The sequence below is a fragment of the Amblyomma maculatum genome, chromosome 8 (assembly GCF_055883805.1).
Source record: "Amblyomma maculatum isolate TAMU_Amacu chromosome 8, ASM5588380v1, whole genome shotgun sequence".
In the NCBI taxonomy this organism is placed as follows: Eukaryota; Metazoa; Arthropoda; class Arachnida; order Ixodida; family Ixodidae; genus Amblyomma; species Amblyomma maculatum.
In genome coordinates, this window is record NC_139351.1 from 91,988,112 (window position 1) to 92,006,926 (window position 18,815).

The 18,815-nt window shown below is 44.5% G+C and overlaps 1 protein-coding gene and 1 long non-coding RNA gene across 4 annotated transcripts in view; one reads left to right on the forward strand and one right to left on the reverse strand.

Moving 5' to 3' along the window:
- LOC146181805 (uncharacterized) overlaps nucleotides 1-9,834 on the forward strand; it is a 29,163-nt gene extending 19,329 nt beyond the window's left edge. Inside the window, exons 3-4 of the long non-coding RNA XR_014700292.1 lie at nucleotides 1,862-1,896; nucleotides 9,303-9,834. This is a non-coding gene — a long non-coding RNA (uncharacterized LOC146181805). The remainder of the gene's footprint in view (nucleotides 1-1,861; nucleotides 1,897-9,302) is intronic.
- A 1,322-nt stretch (nucleotides 9,835-11,156) lies between these two features.
- Nucleotides 11,157-18,815, reverse strand: part of LOC146181806 (E3 ubiquitin-protein ligase rfwd3.S-like) — a 32,807-nt gene continuing 25,148 nt past the window's right edge. For all 3 annotated transcript variants that reach the window (XM_084576805.1, XM_084576806.1, XM_084576807.1), the window contains exon 14: nucleotides 11,157-13,792. In XM_084576805.1, coding sequence (XP_084432931.1) covers nucleotides 13,631-13,792 — 162 coding nt within the window. In that variant the 3' untranslated portion in view covers nucleotides 11,157-13,630. The remainder of the gene's footprint in view (nucleotides 13,793-18,815) is intronic.

Below are 18,815 nucleotides of genomic sequence, written 5' to 3' on the forward strand. Positions count from 1 at the left end.
GCCTCCACTCGTGACTAGCTTTATATCAAAGCAGAAATATCCGCCATTAGTGCACGGTAAAGCTCGCTGACCAATCAAAACCGAGAGCTTTCTGCTTCGCTGACGTCACGAGGGCAAGAATGGCGGCGGCCGTTCGCGCCTCCACTCGTGACTAGCTTTATATCAAAGCAGAAATATCCGCCATTAGTGCACGGTAAAGCTCGCTGACCAATCAAAACCGAGAGCTTTCTGCTTCACTGACGTCACGAGGGCGATAATGGCGGCGGCCGTTCGCGCCTCCACTCGTGACTAGCTTTATATCAAAGCAGAAATATCCGCCATTAGTGCACGGTAAAGCTCGCTGACCAATCAAAACCGAGAGCTTTCTGCTTCACTGACGTCACGAGGGCGATAATGGCGGCGGCCGTTCGTGCCTCCACTCGTGACTAGCTTTCCTCTCCGAAGCATGACATCCTGTGAGTGTGTGGTCCCGTAATGTGGTGTGCTTGCCGCCACTTCTGTTGCCAGTTCCACCTCCCTGTAGAAAAAGAAATTGTTTTACCTCCTTCATTTAGATGCAGCTTCAATTTCCCCTTCGATTTTTGTCGCCGCTTCCACAGGCATTGTTTCGGTTTTTGTGTCCGAATCATCGCATGGATTTCTTCATATTGTGGTTTGAGGTTTGACGTGTGATCAATAACCTGAGTGACCTTTTTGTCTCCTCTGCCGTCCTGCCCAAATGTTTTGAACAGCGCCACATCGCTGGCACATTGCCTAAATTATTCACTAAACGTTTCCTTTAAAATCTACTTATGCAAAAGTTCTGGCTTCCGTTCTTAACCCAGGGTGGAGCACATGTAAGTTTCAAAGGGCGAACAAGTTAAAATAATGATTAATTATATACTCCTTGTATACATGTGTGTCGCATATTCGTTGCCACAGACAAAAATGAAAAAAGAAATGGAGAAAAAAAAAAAGCTACTGCACTACCTCTATGGTAAGCCAACATCGAAAGAATCGGGAAGGTTGACTAAAAATGGCGGATGCAATGTGCCTCAGTGGCGAAATTCTTCTTGGAATTAGTTGGAATGTTAATCATCATTTAAACTGTGACAATTATTCTTTTTGAATTGCTGCAAATATGAGCGCTTGATTCCAAGCTTCTGCCGCTAGCAAATCGGGGGGAAATTTTAAGTGTTTCAGCACTCGCAGCTGCAGAAGTGGATTATCACATACGGTGCATCCTGTCGATGATAAAATGACAAATACATAAGGTGCACGAGGGGTTTTCACTAAATTTTGACTCCAGGGGCCTTAACACATGGAATTGAATAGTTTGTCGTTGAAAGTAAAATTACCGCTGGGCGGATTCGTAGCTTTGTCGCACCTCTGGCTGATATGCTTTAAAATATCAGCCAGGAAGCTGGCTTTGCTCGGTGGATGTCCAGCGGCCTATATGAGCCCACTTGTTGATCGACTACCGGTCTTTGAGAACAAAAAATTCGAAAACCCTGTTTAAGGCGCGCCTTCGTGCAAGTACGATTAGTCTGGTTTGAGAATAGATAGGAACGGCGCTCTGCACCGGTTCGCACCTCACTCACTCAAAGAAAAGAAATGTAAGCAAAGTTTTGCTATGCAGCTTACACCATACTGCTGAACTCGCAATCGACTTCAGACTAGAGCAGGAGGCCTGCTGCAAGCCTTTGAAAAGCCCCTTGCGGCAATATAGTGCAGGCGCACAATATGATCACAACGGCATGCCTTTTTCGGCGCTTTTCAAATAGCCATGCTGTTCTCGTGGCCCGCATAGGCGCTGTCCCAGCATCACTCGTTTCATTGATGAACGCCGTAACTCACGAGTATTTTTTTTTTTCCTACGCAGATGTGAAGAAGCGGGCCACACGGACTCACAAGCAGGTAAGAGCAAAACGCTGTTGGTAGTATAATTAAACTGCATTAGTTACAAGCACGCAATACGGGCAGGATGCCGTTTTCATGTCCACATCGTCGTACCCTGCCTGCAGAACCTCGCATGTTGAAATCAGGCGGCAACTCCAGGACAATAGCGCAGTCCTTGGTGACGGAGAATAGCGCGACCCTTCATGTCCATTTCCTCATTAGTTTGTCAGGCGTGAACAGCAATTATAATGCCTTCGAATTAATAGCTCCATCGTGAAGAAAAGTCGTCCAGCGTTGCAGTCATGTATGCAGCCGACGCCGTACTAGTACGGGGCGGCGGTTAGCTTAGCTGTTGGTGCGCGCCCGTTTGCTCTGCCACTCTGCCTCATGCCAGCACCGTTGTTATGAAAACTCAGTCGGTATCATGAGTGACAGTTCGATTTATCGGAGAAGTGTGCGCGATGCGGGCAGAGACCTGTACGAAACAAAACTTTGGTACCGACCCGTGTGCCGTCGATATGCGCAACTGCACGGTAAGCGTCGACCGGTGCCCACGCATAAATACGTGCGACATTCATGAATTCCTTGTCCTACGGACGAGCTTCGTCACAAGAAACCAATCGCAAGCCTACTGACCACTCGAAGAACGCAGCTACGTTACAAGCGGCTGGGTTAAGAGCCGCGGTTGAAGCAGACGAACTCGCGTGCCGTCCAACGTTTATACCAACTAAACCGCTGAGATTTTGTAGCTGATATTCTGCATAAAAATGGCGTTTGGTAGTCAGTATCTTTTATACAAAACTTGTTTGGTGTACTTGCCTCAATCGACCAGAAGAAGTCGGATGTTTGCATCGTCTGTGACGGTAAGGGAGCAAAAAAAGAAACCGCTGCCACAGGTCACAGCGATCGTTGACAGCCATACCGGTGGCGCCACCTCATTGCCTTGCGGGTTCGAATTAACTTTTTGCAACAAACCTCTTGAAATACAGCGCAGTTTTGGCCAAGCTAAATTTGGTTTGTTATTAGAGATAAATAAGTTTATAAAGTTCTTCAAACCTACTGCAAAACAACTCTGCCTGCCTACGCCTACGTTCCTTAGCCGAATCTGCATGCGGTCTGCTTTTATTAGCAGCCGACACAGACGATGCGAACATTCGACTTCTACTGATCGAATGTGGCAAGTACGGCAAACATAAAGTTTAGCGAACCCTCTTTGAAGGATTTTATTGCAGAATGGTAGGCTTGAAAATCAATATGCAGAAGACTAAGGTAATGTTCAACAGCCTCGGGAAGGAACAGCAGTTTACATTAGGTAGCGAAATACTGGAAATAGTAGGCGAATATGTCTACTTAGGACAGGTAGTAACCGCAGATCCAGACCATGAAAAGGAAATATCAAGAAGAATAAGATTGGGATGGAGCGCATTTGGCAAGCACTCGCAGATTATGACTAGCAGCTTACCGGTATCGCTCAAGAGGAAAGTGTACAACAGTTGCATCTTGCCTGTACTCACCTATGGGGCTGAAACGTGGAGGCTAACCAAGAGAGTTCTACTTAAGTTGAGGACAACCCAGAGGGCTATGGAACGAAAAATGGTAGGGGTAACATTAAGAGATAGAAAGCGTGCAGAGTGGGTCAGAGAAATAACTCAAGTTAATGACATTCTAGTGGAAATTAAGAAGAAGAAATGGACATGGGCAGGACATGTAGTGCGAAGAGAGGATAACCGATGGTCGCTGAGGGTAACAAACTGGATTCCAATGGAAGGAAAGCGTAGCAGGGGGAGGCAGAAAGTTAGGTGGGCGGATGAGATTAAGAAGTTCGCAGGGGTCAAGTGGATGCAGCTAGCACAGAACCGGGTTAAGTGGAGAAATATGGGAGAGGCCTTCGCCCTGCAGTGGGTATAATCAGGCTGATGATGATGATGATGATTGCAGCAAAACACGACGAGGAGGTGTTGGCGGCGCGCTGCATGCATGCGCGTGACTGGAAGCGATACATTGTCGCGCTGCTCTTTTACCCATAATGTATCTTCCGAGTTCGTGAAGAACAGTCGTGCACGAATAGTGACAAGGAGCTGGCTGCTAGGGCACATCCGGAAGATTCCAGTCCAGATCATTTTGACATGCCGGCGGTGATACTTGTGCGGTTGAGCCGTGCCAGCCATACGTGACGTCGCATCTTGGTGAGGTGTCTCGTTCGAGTGGAGTTCGTGTACTTTCGGAACCTTAAAATGCCGAGGTCGTTCGCGAAGCTCTTCAGCTTCCGTTGTCTACACTGTGCACGCGTCTAGTACAGTCTACGATAGCTCAATAAACAACATATAGCTGCGGATGCCACTGCTTGTAGTACCGCACGACAGATACATACTACGTTCGCCCTGTTCATTCCGTGGACACAAAAATGGCCGACTGCGCCTCATTTACATTAGCCAGAGTACTTAACTTTTAGGTGCAGGTAGCACTAAAACACGCTTTTTCAGGTTCTGCGCACTTTGTTAGTGATCATTAATTAATAGCGTGCATACCACCCTAGTCTACACTATAAAAGTTACAGGCTTTGTCAGAGATGCGCGAAGGTGCCGCTTAAGCAATCAAGTTGTGCAGAGAAGACGTACGTTGTCTTTGCAGGAGCCAAGCAGCCAGACTGGAAAGCAGTCGGGAAGGATATTACATTGAAGGAGGAGGAAAAACTTTATTATACGAAGAATTAGAGGCACGCAGGCTTCCTGGGTCTCCGCACGACCCCACTCGCGATCTAAGTACGTTCATGTGATGTTGATCCATGACGTATGCGGCCCGACTGACGACGATCTTCTGCCTGGCCGGGTGCGCTGACCGCAGTGAGGTCTCCCAGTCCTTCCAAGTTCGGAGTGGCACCGTCCCGGCGGTGGGAGGAGACTCCGGGCAGGATAAAAGAATGTGGACTTTCCTAACCGAAATAATCCTATATAGTAACTCTAGTCTACACCAGCTTTACTAGAAGCGCGAGCTTCGGCCCAGCGCCCGGTCAGCGCTCGCGAAAACATTCACTCACTTCAACTCGTCTCTAAACGTCCTTGTCGCAGCCATTTCTACCAGAAGGCAGAAAGAGATCTTGGGTGATAAATCATTTGCGCAGCTTTTTCGCTTGCAGGCGTGTCCGCCGCATCCGTGGTGCACAAAGCCGGCGCGCCAACGTTCCACTTGGAAGACGCCATGTTAGGTTCAGACGATGCTCGCTCGCTTTGATGACCAACGTTTACAGATATATTTGGGATGACCAAACGAGCGGGCAAGCACACAGCGCCATAAACACGCTGACCGCCTCAGCGTTATGCGCGGTGGCTTCCCACGCTGGCCGTGCAGTAATCACCACCATGGCCGGTCTCGAGGGAGAGCGCGTTTCTCTCTTCTCTTACGGCCTCTCCAATGGGGTCTGTTTCCACCGCCCGCCGCGCCTCGGTGGGGTCGCCACCGCCCCACTGCTGCTCCTCCGCTACAGCCGTTCACGCGCAAGGGAAACGCGCGCTCGCTCTTCGCTCCGCCCGCATCGGTTGCAACCGGCATGTTCTGATATTTCACCCCTTATGGCTTATAGGAAGAAGCCGTAATCAGCGTCTGATTTATCGTGTATGAGCAATAAAATAATCAATAATGCGCGTGTGCGCGAGAGCGCGCGCGCCTTCGTCAGTGCTGTCGCGCACCGTCGAATGAAGTTTCGGGTGCACTTACATCAACACTTTCTGCCCCTAAATTTTTCACAAAACTATATGTACCATTTTATGCAGTGTGCCTTTGAAAGCTGTAAGCTGGTATAACGCGACCTGACGCTAGTGCATGGCAAACTGTTCGGTGGATATTCTGTCAACCGCTGCCGTTTTCGTTTAGAGCAAAAGAGGCACTGACGAAAATTCATAGCACGTCTCAGATTCAGAGTAAGGATCAAACATTTACGCATACAGTTAAAATTTCAGTTGTCTAGTTAAGTGGGCTGTTCTAGCTTCGTTTAAAACAAATCAGTAGGTTGAAAGATAGCAGATGCATACGTAGTCTCGCGAATGACGCACACGTAGACAGCCATAGTTTAATACAGTTTTAATACATTTAATCAAGGAAATGGGCGTAAGCAGATATGCATAATTGAAAATTGCAGCAAGCAATAAAAAAAATGTCCTTCAAAGTTAACTCATTGCACTCATTCATCAAAACGGTACATGCGGCTAGAAAATTAAAGTCTCAAAATCTTTCTGGACGGTTTGTGCACATAAGGAGCTGGCCTTTCGTTCCTGTCTGTCACCTTCTTAGCATAATTGACAAGAAGTATTCTGATAAATTTCTCACATATTAAAGAAGCGGACCTTATAGCATGGCTATTGTCAATGCCTTCCGGACAACTCAGCCAAGGTGAGTCCTCAAGTGCTGGCTGGATTAAGATTTGTAGGACTTCAAGGACGTTTGTGTATGGTAGGTGCACGACAGCTTTTTCAAAAAGAGACACAACCTTGTCCAAGAGGGCTACAAACTCTGGTTTTGGATAATGCGGTCCGCTAGAATCTTGTCCTCGCAGAATAGTGTACATGGGGCTGCTTCTTTCGCTGGTTTCAAGAAGGATAGCACAAGCGTCACACCCGAAGTCATTGATTAACTTCACAATGTATCCAGCGACGTAAGCTAAACCAGAATACGTGACAGTGGGTAATGGGATGACAGGAGATACCATCACTTCTTTCAGTTCCTCGGTTACTGATTGCGGCAGAGCTGAAATGAGTTCGTCGATGTCGACACTAGGTGCCTAGGCGCGCAATACAGCGCGACATACAACTCCTATAGTCACATCTGAATAAATAGCACAGAGAAAAGCTTTTATATCCATTATTGAGGAGTGTCCCTTGAGTAACAGTGGCGCATGTGTAATAAGCAAAGCATTCTACCAAAATAATGGGGCAGCGATTGCTCTCTAAGGCAGGCATTACTGCACAGATAGTTACAAGGAACTATATCAAAAACATACAAGAAGAAGAATGAAAATATTGCTAGGAATTAGTGCTTGAAATAGATTTCCTGTTGTTTTCATGAAATAATCATATCATGTAAACATTTCATTAAACCAACGTTTATTTGCAAAATTAAAATAATGTTTATAATACAACATAAAACATTTGCTGGTCTATAAATTATAGCAAAATTGAAAACAAAACTTAAAAGCGTTTACTCTGACGTTATACTAATACTTTATGTCATGTAAGCATTGTGCAACTTACATTACATTTTTATAAAATTATTTTCATCTTCGGTGTTACCTCGACGGTTTCTCATCTAGCGCTGAAAGACGGTTTTGCCATTGTTGCTGTTATGTTTGCCTTGAAGAAGCTTCGATGTGATCACTGCTCATTCACTTTTTTTATTCATCTTCTTGTACAAGCTTGGGAAAAAATTAAGATTAAAATGAACAAAAGTAGATACCATGCCGCAATACATGTCATATGCTTGTCGAGCGTTTGCTGAGCGACAGTGTTTTTTAATATAAAGACTCCATTCACGTGCGTAGCACGCTGACAAGATGCCGCTGCAGCATCTACCTTCTGTAATTTTTCATTTAGGGGCTGCACTCACCACGAAACCCGCGGGCGACAGCGCGAAACCAGGCAAAAGCCACCCGCCGCCACTGAAGCAGATGCGGAGCGAACAGTGAGCAGGTCGCGCCCCTTGCGGCGGCGGAGAGCGTGACTCAAGGAGAAAAGTTCCCATTGTTCACGCGGCGATTGAGAAGGCCGTAAGAAAGAGCGCGCGCTCTCTCCCTCGAGACCGGCCGTGTCACCACACAATTCCTCCGCGACAGAAAGTAGACCGTTATTAGTGCAAAAATTTCGATGCCTCTGGCTTGTCTGCTATTCGTATATTAAAAATTGATTTTGTTTACGGTTCAGCGAAGTAATACATACGCCACGTACCATTACCCATAGTTAGCAATTGCTGTTATGCTCGACTACAATATCAATTCCTACTGAGAAAAAAAGTGACCATCAATGCAATTAACGCAGCAGAGTATGCATTGACATTAATGCTATTACCTGAAAGAAGCAGTGGCTGCCACTGCTGGGTTCAGACCGTAACCCTCTCCACTTTGTCCTCCGTCCTCCTCTGCCCAGTGAAGGGTGTTAGTCCCTGGTACTGCTCCCTTCATTTTCCCAAGGGTCATGTCCCCCCCCCAACCCTGTCGTCTTCCTCTTCCCAGTGTAGAGGGAATTTCTCCAACTTGTGATCTTTCTTTCCAGCGGACAGGGCGATTACTCTTTCTCCACTCTGCCACCTGCCAAGGCTTCAAACGGGCACATTTTTCAGACAAGGGGCCTCTAAAACACATTAAAAAATGTGCAGTTTTCTTCAGCTCCCCTTTCAGTAGGGTCTGTGGGTAACTTTCACTTAAAACAACTGCACTCCTGAATAAGGCAGTACACAACATAGGAAAAGTCAATGGGAGGTTCAGTTGGTTATGATGAATCACCTCTCATTGCAAAACTGTCGTCACTGGTATTGCACCAATGTGCACCAAAAGTAGCTGCGTTTACTTGATGTTTAAGTTTGCAATGCCTTATTTAGGGTGAGATATGCATAGTTATCATCCATTAAAAGTAACTGGCCCATCTCATTTTTGTTGGTTTTCATAATAACTATATTTAACTGTGGGCCAATTCTGTACCACAATCTGCCTTTTGTGATTAGTTCCCTAGATCGCTAGATCGAAAATTTTTGCTGGAGAATGATGGGTGGTTCAATATCTATCAGTGTTATAGCATTTACCCGTCTTTGTGACCATTTCTGTGGACCTTTAAGAAGGCAAACATCTGCCTCGGTAGTTCAAGTGCGTATACGGAATATATATTATGTCTCAGTCGTCACCCTGCTATAACAAGTTTTATCATACCAGTTGTTTACGATGATTTATTTTTTGTATAAAAGGGAATAACTTTATTTTCGAACATATTCTGCGACTGCGTTGCCAATGGCAGCAAAGGGGCTTTGCATGACTGCAGCATGGCCTCCAATATTGTCTGTAATCTAGGAGGTAATAATTTTAGCCTAACAACATGGAAAGATTTGCTGATCTTGCAGTGCTTCGCTGTCAGGCCACGAAGACTTTCAATTTGCACAGCTGTATCTCTAAGTCACAATTTTTCCCCATCTGTGATCATGCATTTTATATTTATCAAGTTTTCCACAACCAAATTTACAGGAAGTCTAATACTTCCATATTTTCCAAGGTGTGTACTGTAAATACATGGTCAGCAGTACTGCGGGTTTTCAGAGAAGGCTACTTGAAAGAAGTGAGGCCAGGTGTCGTACAGGCTAAATTTTTCAGCCATGCTTCTTGCAGTCAACTAGTACCTCCTTTACAGTTTCACGGCTAAAACTCATTGCCATTCACGATTTCCATTCTGCAGTGATCATCTGCTGCAGACTTCGACGGCTGTAAAGAAACTGCATCTCCAATGTAGTGACAATGATGAATGGAGCTTCGTCAAGGAGGGAACATCAAACAGAACATCCTTGCAAATTCCACACGAAGGTGGCCAGACGTGCCGGCCAAATATAACATCAACAAATGCATCGAAGAAAAACCAAGGGAAAAAAATGGACAGAAAATTCAATTGGTACACAACATGCCAACTAATAAACAGCCACAGAGAAAGCAGCAAATCCATGTATATACAAACTGCCTTAAGCTTTCCAGTAATGTTTTGCAAATAGAGCCTGAAGTGGCTGCCAACTGCTAAATATGTTTTCACGACAGACTCATTTAGGATGCCGCCTTGAGGCATTTTTTGTTCTTACGAGTTCATCAATGTTTGTGTAGTACGCTCATCAATCATGCTTTAGTTGACAAAAAATAGAGCTATCAAGCAGTCTGGAAGGGCTTGCCTACGTAGAGCATCACAGCAGAAAAAAGGTGAAATAAAATGTGTCAACAGCAAACGTGTGGTCAACTCACTCCTGCATGAAAAAGATCTTTGCTAGCAGCTATGTGCAGATATTAAACCACTGCCATCTCAGCAGTTTTCAAGAAAATAAAAGACAAAAGGTAAGCCATAATTACAGCTCCAAAATTTCAGCAGGTGGAAAAGTTTACATTTCTCAAATTGAGAACAAAGAATCCACAAAATTTCATGAAGAAATCAGATAATGCTCCAGAATTCGCCTGACATCATATATGGAGCTGCACAATTATTTTTTCCCCAAGCTTTCCTAGGTAGCTAAAGCAGCCCTTGCCACCAGACTTGAACATTTGGAAGATCCAGCTTTTAATGGCACTGGGCCAAGGTGTTTCATACATGTGCAGTGAAGGTAGCACCGAAAAGAAGCTGGTGCAGATTGCCAAGACATGTTCAGTGAAGGTAGCACAGAAAAGAAGGTGGTTCAAGTTGAGACATGTTCAGAGAAGGTAGCGTAAGTAGCGGTAGGTAAGTAGCGGGTTCAGCGAAGGTAGCGGTGCATGTCGTAGAGAAAGTGAAGGCACTGAAAGAGCTGAGCAGAGTAGGGAAATCAAAGAATGGCAAATGTGTACAGGACAGGGCAGTTTGAAACGCCAAGTCGTAAATGCTGCCTCTTAAATAACGTCAATTTATCTGGTGCTTCACTATTTTAACATGCTGCCTATGCATTCTGGGAAGGCCTTTGAGACTGCGGAATAATTATGACATTAAAAAAGAAAATTCTCCAGAGCTCTACAACTCTCCTCCTCGTCCCTCATGTCATAATTGCACAAATAAGGTAAAACAGTAGCCGTTGTTCCTATTCATCTCCCACCCATAATAATAATAATAATAATAATAATTGGTTCACAGGAAAGGAAAGGCGCAGTATCTGTCACACTTGTTCTTGGACACCTGAACCTAGCCGTAAGGAAGGGAGTAAGGTGGCAGTGAAAGTGGAAAGAGAGAAAGGGGTGCCGTAGTGGAGGGCTCCGGAGTAATTTCGACAACCTGGGGATTTTAATGTGCACTGACATTGCAGAGCACACGAACACCACTTCGTTTCGCCTGCATCAAAACGCAGCTGCCGGCGGTCGGGATCATAGCATCAAAAAACGAGAACATGACTGCTGGCACACACTTCTGCAAAATAAGTACAAATTCATGATATTTTGTCGGTACTTTTGGGATCTAGTGGTGGCAGCCATATTATCGACTACATAGGTACTACAGTTGGATACACATATATCTAGGGTAACATTATATTCCCTTAGTATTCGTCATTGTCTCCTGTATGGCCGCAGTCTCTACATAACATCACACAGCACAATATATCGTAAAAAAGGGCTCACACATGAGTCACTTTATTGATTCCTGCCTGCGCGCATGCGAAGTCTTGTACACACATGTACACGCAACAGCGACTGTTCAAACATGCGCTATATATGTAAGTGATTACTACTATAATGCTCCCGTACAGCACCTTCGCAATGACGGTTTCCCAAACTTCCAATCAGAGGTGTGGGGAAACACTCTGCATATATTATGTACATTAAACTTCTCACACACACACATTTACAGTAATGTTCCCACATGAGATGGAAACCTTCAAACCAAACTTGCTGTGAATGTTAAAGAAATGATGACAAAAACTGGAATTTGCCACATAGCAAAGCCCATCATAAAATACAAACAGGAGTCAAGAAAAAAAAAAGCACACTTAAAATGAATCAAAGAAAAACATGCTTTTTATGGCTTTCTTTAACACATGGCATGCAACCCAGTCTCATATCAGAGGCTTTGGCTAGAAAGTGTGTGGTGGTAATTTCTGTCGCTTATCTGCTAACACAGAATAAAACTTGCACATGCTAAACCACCAACAAACAAAGCACTGAAGCTTTTAAAAAGTGATGAGCCCTGCGTCTGGCTCTTGCCGACCACGGGAGAGCTCATCTGGGTGTCTAAAATCGAATTGCTTAATAAAAATACCTTGAACAGGCTGCACTGAACACTGAGCATGAATAAACCATGGGTAAAGTGCTGTTAGTATACTCTGTTAGTATATCCTTTGTTTGAAGTTTCTGCTTTGTAATAAGGCAGTGAAATTCTAATTTAAAATGTGACATGCACTATGTCTTTTGTGCAAAGTTACTGAAGGCTAGCAATAGCCTCAGATTATTCTTAAATTAACGTTATATTTACTGGTAGCAGCCACTGCACAAAGTTAATGCACTGATGTTGAAAAGTGAAGCAAGCAGACTATCCGAAGGTGTCAATTCCAAAGTGATGCTTGTAAACCACTGTCTCTTTCAATATGCTAGTCAGCTCGGCTTGTCATTGTGATCAGGTTTAAGTTCCTTTTGGCACAAGAAATAGTCTTCAAGGACACGGTGAGATAACATTTTCTATGCAGGTAAGAAATAAATGACCAGCACAGCACTGTTTCGAATTTATACAGTGCTGCTGGGTATCGGAGAAGTTTCTCTTGACAGTCTGTACAACTATAGAAGCCTTAAATATCCTTGTAACAAAGCACTGGCATACATCCCTGCCAATCAGCGGTCTCACGAATGTCAACATTACAAATGTGTACAGCTGCAGTTCTACATTTGGCAATATCGATTCACTCTAGTTCCTAGTGCTTCATGCAAGTCACTACTAACATAGCACACAGCAAAAGGCTAAAACTGTCTTTCACTGACGCTTAACTAACAACAGTTCTGTACAGTTAGTTATCACAGTGCAGATTCTGCACAGCAATTATAACTTTCCGCCAAAACAGTGTGTGGTCACACCGTTCCGAGGCAAACACCATTAGTGGTGATGTACTACGCCCCACGCACAACTTCCAGTTCCCTTCCCACAAGGCAGGAAAATAAAGTCGACAATCATCGTCACTACAGCTAGTTTTTCACAACAGTGCACTCAATGCTGTGGTCAACCACTTGGCTCCCGTCACCAAGGGCGCAACCAAACAAGGCACTCTGCCAAAAACCAACACCAACTATGCAAATGCGCGGATTAGCTACAACGTATGGCACCCAGCAGCACTGGGTACTTCACAGGCTGGTGAAAAAAATTACAGCCCCAGAAACTGCTTCACACAGGGTTGCTTGACCACAATATTCCAAACACCATTCCAGGCTCATTTCTTCATGCATACTGATAGGACAAGGTGCAGCATGGTTCACAAACAAGCCAAATGATGGCGCCACTTTCCAGCTGCAAAGGTTCATGGCAAAGCCATAGGATGACAGCACTGCTGTGCCTTTCAGCTGCAATTTATGCGGTTCACGCTGAAGCAACAGGATGGCAATGGCACAATACTTGCGCAGGATAAATCAAGAATTCCACCCTTGCACAGAATGGCCTGAACAGTGGCTTTGTTTGGCTTATCAGGGGTTCACCACGCTGAGAACGATCCTTCAGTGAGAAAACAACGAGCTAATCGGTTGGCCGAAAACAAAAAACAAGGTCATACTGTACAAGTAATAGTTTACAAATTGCAAAGGAAATGACACAATGACCATTCCTTACCACAAACCCCATGGCAGGACAATAATTTCTGGTGAAGGCAGTTCGCTATGTACAGAACTTGACAATATCTCACGAAGCGGCACCACTGAGAAGAAAACATGCTCAAAAGCATGCCAAGAGGTCCATTCTGCAGGTGCGTGCACTTTGGTCTCTATTAACTCCCTTTTGTAATCTTGAGTCGGGTGTCATTTGGTGCTCAACATCTCAGTCACCAAAAGCTCCTTTTTGACACCTGGAGTGAAGCATTGTTTGAAGCTTGACACTTAGCTGCTGCGTTGCTTCCAGGAGTAAAGTGATAGCGTATTCTTGGCAAGGGCAGCCAGTCCCCAACCTGCTGGAGTGGTAACTGGGCACACATCTAGCACTGGGTTGGTGACATCCAGCTGGTGAATTCGCTTTCCCGATGAAGCATCCCATACGAGGACCTGCACACATATGAAAAGGCGCATCTTTAATGCACGAAGAGAAGTGATGCAGACTGGGTCAGAATAAAAATTTCTTAGAGGGGCCAGTTTGACTAGCTTCCTTGAACCAACAAGAAGCTCCCTCGACACTTTATGGTTTCAATGAGTAAACAGGCAACCTCTAAGGTAACCACATTTGATTGTGAAGCGCCGCAACAGACGAGAAAAAGGGTGCACAAGTTAGCCTTTCAACTGGGAGTTCACTGTCACTAACCGCTGCAGTTATTCACCTGGTGTGTGCTAAATATGGCTGCGCGCGAATTTTGTGACAACCCGCATGCCCAGTTTGCGTTTAGATACAGACACTATCACAGTGGAGTTCAAGTGCTGAGTGCTGAAACATTGTGTTAGGAGACCGCCTCAAGTCGCGCTCAGAGTTGGAACACCGAGTCTAGGAGTCTCACACATGCTGTTGCCGCATGCGGTGCGCAGAGCTGTGTGATGTGACCCGCTGGCCCACAAAATTTCAGCCTTTGTTGCAAAAGAATGTCCCAGCATTCCGGTATTTGTCTGCCTAACTGAATGTTGCTATGGCGACAATCAGGACTACCTTTGCTCCACATGAGTGCCGTGACCATAACCAGGGCTGAGGCCAAGGTAATTAGGCTTAATTAACTAATTAAGCCCGTGTGAAGCACGGATTAGGAAACGATGTCTGAACACGGAACGCACATTGCTGGAATTACACCTTAGAACCCAAAGCTGTTCCAACCTTTCCACAAAAGACAGCACAGCTCTGTGTCTCCCAAATTTCTGCTGTTTGGAAGGCATTTTTTTAAACAGAATTAACCAATACTGGTCGTGAACTTTACCGATTATTTTCCAATTGCCGTAAATGCTAGCACAGGATGCTTTAAATCATAAGCAAAATGTTATTTTCGAAAAGCATAGCTATAGAAAGAAACAATCTGTATTGCATTCATGATTACCCTATTTTACTTTTCAACGGCACACTTTTCTAAACTTGTAGTAACTTAACGGGCATTAATAAGGGAGAGAGCACCATGTAGAAATGATATCTGCACAGTATTACTTAATTTTTTTTATTATTAATTTGGGTACAATACTCTTTCAGCAACAAACTTACTTAAAACTTTGATGGGAAAAGTGCTTAGCAGGGATGTGAGAGTATTTGAAATTTGGAACAGGTTTCGGATAGTATTTGTTATCCGATTCGATTTGCAACGCAGTTTCACTATGTATTCGAAATATCCACGAATAATTTGAGTCATGAAAGGGCAGTTTGTGAACCTCCTAACCGTCCAGAAACTACCAATTTTTAGTTGATTGAAACTGGCAGTGAAACGTCACAACCTTTCCAACTGCCAGTACTATCTTGCACTTGTCAGACGACTCAGCTAGCTCTTTCCTCGAAGAATAGTCTGCCAGCACACCGCTAAAATTCGCGAAGTATGTGCTGACAACCAACAAAAGCCGCCGCCAAGTGGGTGCCGTGCACTCATGAGTCGGTAAACAAAGCACAACACCTTGTGTAATATAAATGTAACTAGTTACGATGCAGGAAATAACTGGCTATGAGCCTGACTCGCACCAATTATCTTGTTTCAGATAACAATATGCAAGCCCGTGGAAGTGACCCCGCTATTGGAGGACAGCATAAGAGGGTGAAGTTGCAGCCAGTGTGCTGCTAGGACTGTTTCGCGGCGGTGACTTTAGTTGTTTCCTAACTACAGATAACTAATAATGGAGTGGTTGTTCAGTAACCTAAAAACTATAAATTTTAGGCAAGAGTAGACAAGAAAAAATTGTACAACAGAGGCGCCATGCACAAAGCCAAGGCACACAATCGCACCGTGACTATGAAACACGTGTACCAGGGCACCTTACTATGTGGTTTTGTTTCCTTGCTTTCACGGTTCGCAAAAGCGCTATGTGACGGCTTGCGTGACTCGCTCTCAATCCAGCACAATGACCCAATCATAACATGTCAATTTGGTTTTGGAAGTAGACTTCCACTTGCATTTTTGTTAACTGTCTGTCTTGTTTAACTTGACTTACTATTTTGATGGCAAAAGTAATGCCTCCTGCAAGAAAACCAGCAAGTACTACCATCTGCATGCTAATTACTGGCAAATAAACTGCTTGTGGCACCTAAAGCGCTGACACAGACACAAAGTGACTTGTGACCTCGCAGTATTTCCACATCAAAGCAGCGGAAAAAAAAAAGCGATTCGTTCAACAAAAACAACAGTCGCTGCAAATAATTATAACTTGCATGCCAAGATAAGCACCAAAAAAGGCCTGCCGAATTTTGAAGAAAAATGAAAACCGAAAAGTTGAACTCATAAGCTTAGACTTTCATTTCGGATTATAATAAAAAAAAACGCCCAATAATCATCTATTGGTAGCGAAAAAGAAAGCACGGAAGCAGTTAAAACTGAAAACACCAATTTTTAGGCATGCTGATGCTAGCCGATGGCTGATTTTGCCCAAAGTTTTTTTTCACTTCAAAGCACAGATATTCAGCACCTAGAAATCCGAAAAAGCTCTACCCTCAAAACATGGTCTTAAAACAAACTTGGCGTCAGACAGATTACGTTCGTTGTATCCAAAGTTCCTAGTAAGTGGCCTTGCTGTACTTCAGCAAAAAAAGAAAAACAGAGTTCATTTTTTTAAAAAGTCACTTGCGTGCATCTGTTTCACCAAAACAGACACTATCAAGCTGGCTGCTTTCCAAGCTCTCTAGCATCATCATATGCACCTGGACTAGCTGCTTTACAAACATAGTAATTACAGTGATAGCAATTGAGGCATTCAAGGCGTGCGATGGCAGGTCGTCGTGCACCGCTTTGATTCTCAACGAGGAAGCAATGCTCAAGTTACCACAGTGCATGTGTGCATAGAATGTACTACATGTCTCCTACCAGTGCACTGTCTCCACACGACAGCAACACAGAAGGCAAGAAATTGTGCAACACAGAAGGCAACACAGAAATTGTGCAAAAAACATGCGAGAATGTTGTAAAGCTTTAATGTAAGCCCTTGTCATTGCATCACAACATCGAAAACAGTCAAGAGCCATAATGTAAATCGAGACGGTATCTTCACCCCTGTTCATAAAAAGCGAATGTTGCCGTAACTGTGGCCGTTATAAGCGGGCTCGGCTGTAACACACCTGCATGCACCAAGTGGTCAGCTGGAGGTGCATGAACACCGAGTGAAACATTCACAATTACTCTGAAAGCCTGCACATAATACAAGATGAAGGTTTTAGGCTTGATTTGCATCCTAAACACAATACACCTCGTGTTTCGTGCGCGAGAGCTCTAGTCAATTATGCAATACAAAACTTGATGGAACACATTTAATACGAGGAGCAATCTCGGGATAACAAAAAGAGGGAAGAAGATTTCATCTGCGGATAATGCGAGCAAACAAAGTGCATCAAATGCCACATTGAACCAAGCATTAAATGGACATTGCAGCAATTTTTGCAAAAATGGGCTTATAGCGAAAAACCTACAGGTTTTAATTCCGCATCAGTTTTAATATCGAATTGAAATTTGGTAGAGAAAGTGGCGATTGCCCTTTTTTTAGCAGAAATATGTAATCAGCACCATGGGAAAAACAGCAGGTCGTGCCACCACCTGCGATTGGCCGGGATGTCGTGCGACGAAACACCAAGGAGCAAAGCTGCCGATATGGCTGCAGCATTGCTTGCAGATAGCAGCTCTTCGTGGAGGTGTAAATTTCCACTTCAGTGACCTTTAGGGGTTTCATCGTATGTATTCGCACCAGTTGCATCAACAAACGACGCAGCATCTTCGTTACAGAGAGCCAAGGCTGGCCATCAGCGTCTACAGGCTTTGAAAACTTGCCCTGGTACAAAGTAAGGCATTTTACAAATGTTGCCTATTGAAACAGTCACCGAAACCTTGGCGCCCATATTCTTGGGAAAGGAGGGGATCGAACAATGCATAAGCTGACTACCATCATCAAACGCCTCCCGCCTTGCCTGAAAGATCCCTGTTCTGAACAAAAGGCCAAAGGCATTGTGTACAAAACTCCTTGTTGCTTTGAGTGCCCGACATCATACCTTAGAGAATGAAGAATTTTATGGAAAGGATGAAGCACCACAAAGCTGATATCAGACAAATGAACAACGAGCCAAGTGTGGCGACATTGATGGATGAGACATTGATGGAAATGTTCTGCTTAAGCCCAATTAAGTTGAACCTTTGCAGAATGCTGCTTGAGTCATGGCACATTCAGCAGATGTAAGGAGCCCTTCCCTCTTGCGACACCCATGACATAGGTAAGTTCAGTGATCCGACGATCAATGTGCGTCTAAAAGTCAAGCTGAAACTCACCCGCACTCATGCTTTCAAGAGGAGACCAAGCATGCACAGGCGTGCATAGCGTTCTGCATTAGGGGGGAGCCAAGTATCACCGTAACAACCCTCCCCTTCGCTTTCCCACTAAGGAGGCCCTTACCGCCAAAAAACAGCCCAAAGATGAAGAATGGATTGAAAACATTTATTTTGATGAGGCGGAGCTGCAAAATATACAAAATACTGTGCACGTAAAAACAAAACAAGCTTCACCATGGATGCAGAACTGAAAATGACGCACAATACGCTTCTCAAAATGGTTCAGAGTGGCCGGCTTCCCGAAGGTAAAGGTGGTAAGTAACGACCCGTTGCGCTGCGTGTTTCTGATAGCACCTCTCATCGGACAGGGTGTGAAAAACTGAGTTGCCATGCTATGTACATCTACAATGCTATGATGGTCATTTCTTGTACCGCGTGCAGGTGTGCGGCACGTTCGCCTTGGAAGTGATCTTACATTCGAGGCTTTAGCGACAGTTCTGAGGGTCCCCCGCTAAAGACGAAGCTGCCAATGCAGAATGAGCACTTTTGAAACTGCGCGCTGCTAAAAATAAGAAATGACAAGGCATGGCGGAAAAGAGCGCCTAAATACGTACGTAGTCACTGCAATCAACTATGAACAACATTTGCAGAAA